The sequence below is a fragment of the Piliocolobus tephrosceles genome, chromosome 3 (genome assembly GCF_002776525.5).
Source record: "Piliocolobus tephrosceles isolate RC106 chromosome 3, ASM277652v3, whole genome shotgun sequence".
In the NCBI taxonomy this organism is placed as follows: Eukaryota; Metazoa; Chordata; class Mammalia; order Primates; family Cercopithecidae; genus Piliocolobus; species Piliocolobus tephrosceles.
The window spans coordinates 67694797-67701825 of record NC_045436.1 but is presented as its reverse complement, the minus strand read 5'-3'; the positions used below and the strand labels follow the sequence as shown (position 1 = coordinate 67701825).

Here is a 7029-nt window from a genome sequence, read left to right as displayed (position 1 = left end):
AGAAGAAAACACAGGAGAATATTTTTGTTGACAGGGTATAGGTAAGTCTCTTCGGACAGAGAAAGCAATCAACACAAAAGAAAAAAGTAGATAAATTAAACTTTAAAATTTAAAATACATCTTTTGAAGACACTGTTAAGAAAATGAATAGGCTAGCCACAAAGTGGGAGAACATATTTGCAAAGCATATATATTTGGTAAAGGAGTAGTGTCCAGAAGATATTAAGAATTCCTATAACTCAATAACAAAAGACAAACAATCCAAAATAGGGCACTCGTAGAGAAATAAGGTCCAAGTGATGCTTAGTGTGATGAAACAACCAGATACATAAGAACTAATCCAGTAATATCATACAACCTTCATACTTTATCCAAACTCTGAATATAATGGAAGAATCATTTAATATTTCAAGAAGATAACATCAATTGGCATATAAATTTGCCCATTAAAAAGTAAATTTAACATAAACATAAATATTTCTGTCTATGAATCTCATTCTAATTGACCATTAACAAAGTTTGGTAATAATAACTCACCAATAAAAAGCCACATGAGAAACTGTGTTACATATAGTTTATTTTTATTTCATAGCCTTTTAAAAAATATAAGCCACCTAATATTTTGAAAAACATACACAGAATAATCATTTAGCTGCCACAATATTACAAAAATAAAATGACACAGAATAAACCGCACAAGAGAACAAAATAATCTCTGCTGAGTCACTCTGACTAGGAACACACAATAGTCACTAGGAAGGTGAAGTGGAGCAGTACTGCCATTTCTTCAAGATCAGTTATCACTCAAATCAATCACAGGTACTCCCAGGAGACCATTCCATTCACTATACAGGAATATGTGCAATATATAGATGCCAAGTTAACATCTTGAATTTAATTCCAAACACCATTCTTTCTTTTCCTCTGGGAGCCAAGTTCAATGGCAAGCTAGAATAGTGAAGACCATGGGACATCAAGCCCATGACTGACCCACACCTCTCCCAGCTGGTTCTACAACACAAGAAAGAGAATAAAGTATACTGTGCTATCTAACACAAAAGCTAGTAGCCCCATTTGGCTATTTGAATTTAAATTAATTACAATTAAACAAAATTTAAATTTTCCTTCCTCAGTCACACTAGCCACATTTCAAGTGTTCACTAGCCCCATGTGTCTAAATGGTTACCATATTGGACGCTGCAGATATAGAACATTTCTGTGATCACAGAAAGTTCTTTTAGACAGCCCTGGATGTGGGAAGTGTTTCTTCTTTGCTTAGCTAGGATGTAGGCTGCTTATAGAAGCAGATTTGAGAGGCAATTCTTCTCCCAGGATATTCCTAGACTGGTGGTGGAGTCACAGAAAGGAGTAAGGTAGCCTTTCTTTGCATAGATTCCCCTCCTCCATGCATGAAAGCAATGGTCTTTTTATAGGAATCAAATACACAAACCCAGACTCCACCAAAATATAACTGACAGGAAAATTAGAGAGGAGAGAAATGATGCAGATGAGGGAGCAGCGTGGTAGAACATTCTTTATCCTACACCAACCCTCCATAAAGAGGTTATGGCCACCAAGGAAGTGCGCAGGTACCCAGGGCCCTCTAGAAAATCCTGATGTGGGACAAGGATATTGGCTAAGAGAGGTCAGTCCTGTCAAGAGTTTTGTGAGAACACCTGCCATGCCTTCACTCTGCTCGCTGTCAGAGGGGAGCAGTGCTGCTTGGAGCTTTGACAGTTGTGAAGGAACTAGAGTTTTGATCTTTTTGAACTTTATGCTCCTCTGCAACTGTGTTTTGTAGCCAGGGCATAAAATGTTAGTTGTCCTCCCAAGATCCACCACTATCTTCTTCCTCATCAAGAGAAAATGGATTTTTGTCAAAGGCAGTTATATATCCAGCTACAAAAACTACATTTCTCAGACAATCTTGCCGATAGCAGTAGCCAATGACACAGTTCTGGCCAATGAGATGAAGGCAAAAGTTATTGGCCTGCTGAGGAAGCTCTTTAAAAGGAAGTGGATTCGAACTGGCATGCCCCGTTTTCTCTGTGGGCTTCCTCCTCCTTCTTGTGGGCAGCTGCAGGGACCATCTTGGAACCTGGAGGAAAAAGCCAAAGTAACCTCAGCAGCCACCTTAATTAAGCCTGACACCCGTGAGCTGCTGAACCAACACCAGCAGCTGCCTGCCTCTAACCTCCTTCTTCTGTGAGAAAAGAACAAACCCTCTAATTTGTTTAAACCGCTCTTCAGTCCAAAACTTCCTATTCCATTATCAAGATAAAAATTCATCTTGATTCCCAATAGGAAAGTGTGATTTTCATCTGAAAGGAAAAGACATCTTGCTTGAAGAATCTGTACCTATTCAATAAATGTAAGTAACTTCAGAGTCATACTAATAAAACAAAAGTCGCAGATAAAGGTTTTAGCTCAAACCCACCCATGTCTTCAGAATCTGTCTATACAGACCAAGAATGGCAGAAATGTTTGGGTTCACTATACAAAGTGGCTACTATTAAGGACAATAAGAAGGTTTTTTTAACCTTAATCCATCAGAAAGCTTTTCCTGCATGCTTATTAGGTTCTGATTACTGGGTCTAAATGCCCTTCTGATAATCCAGCTTCCTGTATGGGAAGATGCTCATGACTCAGATACTTAATCAGATCATTATTAACCCATAACATTATTTATTTTGTGCAGACAAAATAAAAAGTGGAGGACTGAGAAATGTATTTCACTGATTCAAACAAAAAAAACTACATCAAAGATTTACAACTCAGTTCTTAACCTTCCCTTGTATGTGACACAGACAGCTGACAGTGACATTCTAATGATCCTAGAGTTTTAATTGTGGATTTAGCTTAAATATGCACAAATATCTCAGAGTAGCTGTTAAAATTAAAAACAAAGTACAGCACTGTGTAGATACCTTATGTATTACATTAGTATCTTTAGTATTCTACCAGTCTCTAGATTAGTAAGTGTGACTTAGAAAAAAACAAACATTTCCCACTATTCTAAATGGTTTAACCATTTACAAACTTTAAAATTTTGGTCATTTAAAATTTAACTCCATTGCACGGATTTTGAAACTATAGACAAAATTGGAAATATAGAATGTCAAACTAAAAAGAGTATTTCATATTTTTTACTCACCTAGTTCCAAGTTTCCACCCCTGCAAGTGAACCAAAAACAAATCCTGGCACCTTGCCATTCCCAGAAAAGCCAGTGCATGGCACACTCTGGGTAAATTTTCTCTCTTATTCTGTAGAATCACACCAGATGGCATCAGTTCTGCATCTACAGCTGTGCCCTAAAATTGAAGTTCAGACATAGGAATCTACTTTATTAGACATTTTAGATTTTGCAGGTGTGAGTGTGATGTCATTCTCATTCAACTTAAAATGGTTATCTTGCCAAGTAGAACTGCAGATCCATTGCACTTACAAGTTTGTAAATTAGTGTAACAACCAAGATTGTCTTCATAAGATCTGAAGCCATTTTGAACACCTGAAATTTAGAAACAATGATGAAATAATAATATTTGAAATAAAATACAAATATTACATAATAGAATTATGGCTCATTTCCTTATAATGTAAGAAATTCAAGTCACCTTCTAACATTGCTGAAGAATCACTAAAAACCTTTTTATTGAAAATAAAACATAGGAATCTTCTATAATGAAGTTACATTAATATAATAAGCAGTTATTTTAAATATTCTTGACTTTTCAAGTGCTTTAATGTCTATCTCATACTTACACAGTCTTTAAAAATAGACTTGGCCCATAGTGACTGTCAGAACAGGGGGTGGTCAGGGGATGGAGTAGCCAACATGTAGAAGCCTGAAACCTAGATCATTGTGGGTGTCAGAGTATTTGATCTAAGTCAAAAATGCATTAAGGTAGCCAAAAATGTGAGTTTGAAAGTAGTTCTAATTTGGGAGCTCGGTCTATGTCAGGTCTTGGGAAAATGATGATTGAATAATTAAATAAATAGCAAAAGACAGCTCATCTACAGGTGTCAAAGTTTCAAAAGCAGAGCCTCTAACAAAGCAAGGGCAGGGCAGGAGATCAACAGCAGCAAGATCTAAGAGCAAATGTGAGTTACCTTAATTCCCAGAGCTTAGAGTCAAGTTCCAAGCAGAGGTTGAGTAATAGGAATAAATATTCATTGTGGCCTGGATAAATGGAAACTTGGTCATTAATGAATTTGATTAGAAGGAGGTAATAAAATGACCCTGGACACAAGATAGAAAGGCACCCCTGCTTTCTTAGGAACATAAGTCAGTAGAACCAGCTGAGAGATTGGATTAATACTCAGATGGTAATAAACTAGTCACCCTGACTTTTCAGTAGTCTCCTGTCTAGGAAGAATGATGGGCAGGTTAAACTCATGGATACCAGTGGTGCTGCTACGAAGATAAAAAGATTGCAAACTCAAGAAGCCAAGCATGTGGTTAAAATAATTTCCATTCTGGTTATTCTAAAGTGTGAAATGATTGTTTTCAATCCTTACAAAAACTATCATTGCTAATTAATTACCCCCACACTCATCTTCAATGTCCATATTAACCATACATCCCTTTAACTAAATGCCACTGTGGAGATATCAACCAATTAGAGAACTATTGTTCAAAGCACAATACAGAATCACTGCAGTTGATTCAGGGAATTCAAACTGGGAATTCAAATCAAGTCTTACCATAACTCTGATAAAGAGGTGAGAATTTGCTCATACCATAATAATTAAAGTAAACCACTTATTTATTAAGAACAGGCCTATCTGGGGAGAGTGAAATAGAAAGTGGGAAATTATCTGATGTCTTGGGCCAAAATTATTCACCTGAGACTATTTTTCCTTTAAAATAATTGTCTTACACTTCACTTTTATATTATCAACTTAGGCAAACTTCAGTATTTCATTTTTGTAGCCTCTCTATATGGTCTTTCTTTGTGTCTAAAATTAGTATTTTCAGTACTATAGTTATGACTTAGCTTATCCCACACTGACATGACTAACCCAAATCCTCCCTTACTGAAGACAGAGTATATCTGCATCACATATTTCACCCCATGAACCCCCGCACTGTTTTTCAAAAGAGCAGAATGATTATTAAAAGTGCAAACACTCCTGACATCTCAGTCAAATTTCCACAATCCTCTACTGAGACACTGATTCTCCCAATGAGTTAGGAGTCAGTTTGGCTTTGTGGTTCTGGTAGAAGCTCACCAGATTTGAGTGGGAGAGAGCCCTTTCCTTCCTTGTACCCATTTCCCCCATCCTGAACCTACATGTTTTTAGGCCCTGGATCTTTAGAAGTTTAGTCATAACTAAGGCCAACGTGAAACCATGTGCCATCCCAACCTACCATTTGCAGAAAGCTTCCATCTCCCGTTGTTCCAGCCTTCTTTTTGCAGGCCCAAACTGTCTTTGCAGCTGTGGTCCTCCATGCACCAGTCAAGGGCAGCAGCTCGGCTCTAGAAAGAGAGAAGCCATAAATCTAGGGAAAAGCTTCCGAAGGATGAAGATATTTCTCAAACTAACATTACCGAGAGGGTACTTAGGGCATACTGGTACTCGAGTTTGCTCCTGCCCGCCCATCTTCTGCAAAAGTTCTAGTAATTTAAACTGAAACCACAGACCCGCCTCTCCGTCCTTTTTCCTGTTTCCCTGCGCTGTGCAAACAGTACCTCTTTTAGCTGGCCTTCCATGCCATCACCCAAAAGGTCACGTACCGGCCAACCCTAAGGCATCTTTCAAATGACTCTCACTGTAACGTTCACCATCCGCTGTCCCAGATTCGAAACCTACCCTGCACTGCAATCTGCAGGCACTAACTGTGGTTGGTGGCCAGAATATGAGTAAGGATCACCGGGAGGAAGGGATTCCTGGCTCCAAATGGGCAACTGAATCTTCCCTCCCCCACGCCCCACCCCAGCACCACCAGACAAACTCCATTTACCATCTCTCAAAGCGCAAAAAATGTTTAAAGCAATATTTAAAATACTTCAAGTGCGCTCTTTCCTCCTGCCACCCGTCCCAAAGCCCACACACTCTTTCTCAAAAATGTGGATATTCAGGTTAACCTTCAATTTTGTTCGAAAATAGCTAAACTGAATTACCCGAATAATTTACTTTTCCACTCCTTGGGTATAACTAAAATGCAGTTGAACCGAAAAGAGCTTGCTGTTGTCCAAAGTCACACCGGCTCCAAGGGGTGAATTCTCTTTTCGCCATCTCTCCCAGCCCTGGAACAACTTGGGGTGCCTCCCGAAGAGCAAAGCGCCAGCCCAGACCCCATACACCCACGGTCCCTGGCACCCGAACGCGCTGCGAGCCCCGGGCCTCCCACAGGAGCCGAGACGCGGGTACCTGCGCCTCACGCCGGAACCGACCCGTCAGAGCCGCCGAGCCCCGCACCTGGAAACTGGGAGGCCACGAAGACAGAGAATTGAGGCGGAGACCTAGCCCAGGGCCCGCGCAGTTCGGTGCCCTCCCGCCAGTGCCCGCACTCGGGTCACACCGCTTGCTCTCGGGAGAAGCCCCAAGGCTCGCGGTGCACCGAGAGGCGCCCGGGCTGGAGCGCCCCGGCTGTGTTGGCCACGGAGTTCTTCAGCTGCTTGATGACCACGAAGAGCAGGAGGAAAAGTAAGAAGAGCAGGAAGAAGAAGAGCGCCAGGTAGAGCAGCAAGTTGAGTTCCCACTCCATGCTGGAAGCGCCGGCGCTCGCTTGCCGTGCGCGCTCGGCGCGGGCTGCAGCTGGAGGGCGAGCGCGCCGCCCGCACACCCACCTCCCCGCACTCCCGCCCCTCGCGAGGCCGTGCCGCTTTGGGCGCCGACTCCGGGGTCCGTGCTCTGCCTCCCCCGGCTCCGAGGAAACGCGCCAAGGAACTGAGGAAATCCGGCGCCGACTCTCCCAGCTGGCACCAGAGCCTTCCGCTTCGCCGAGATCCTTTCAGGTGCTCTCGAGGACGCGAGCGACTTCCCTAGGAGCGAACTTTCGCGGGCAGGGACGCCAGAAGAGG

General features: G+C 41.7%; 1 protein-coding gene across 3 annotated transcripts; it reads right to left on the bottom strand.

Annotated features, from left to right (window-relative positions):
* Positions 1 to 557: 557 nt before the first annotated feature.
* TMEM155 (transmembrane protein 155) lies at positions 558 to 6793 on the bottom strand. Of its 3 annotated transcripts, none has more exons than XM_031935291.1 (6): positions 6425 to 6772; positions 5373 to 5481; positions 4344 to 4412; positions 3447 to 3509; positions 3155 to 3312; positions 558 to 2098 (listed from the first exon to the last, which is right to left on the bottom strand). In XM_031935291.1, the coding sequence occupies exons 4-6, from the start codon at positions 3498 to 3500 to the stop codon at positions 1918 to 1920; spliced, it is 393 nt and encodes a 130-aa protein (XP_031791151.1). In that variant the 5' UTR covers positions 3501 to 3509; positions 4344 to 4412; positions 5373 to 5481; positions 6425 to 6772; the 3' UTR covers positions 558 to 1917. The 3 variants fall into 3 exon arrangements, with proteins under 3 accessions (XP_031791151.1, XP_023073390.1, XP_023073391.1); XM_023217622.2 differs by lacking the exon at positions 6425 to 6772 and adding an exon at positions 5816 to 5903 and having other exon boundaries at positions 4344 to 4415; XM_023217623.1 differs by having other exon boundaries at positions 561 to 2098; positions 4344 to 4415; positions 6425 to 6793.
* Positions 6794 to 7029: the final 236 nt, after the last annotated feature.

What these genes read in the sequence shown, in the direction of transcription:
- TMEM155 (XM_023217623.1), bottom strand. Translation starts at nt 3,500, where the DNA reads ATGGCTTCAGATCTTATGAAGACAATCTTGGTTGTTACACTAATTTAC. An exon ending in TTACACTAATTTACAAACTT is followed by an intron (nt 3,313 to 3,446) that starts GTAAGTGCAATG and finishes CTTCAATTTTAG; the next exon opens with GGCACAGCTGTAGATGCAGA. An exon ending in GGGTGGAAACTTGGAACTAG is followed by an intron (nt 2,099 to 3,154) that starts GTGAGTAAAAAA and finishes TTTTTCCTCCAG; the next exon opens with GTTCCAAGATGGTCCCTGCA.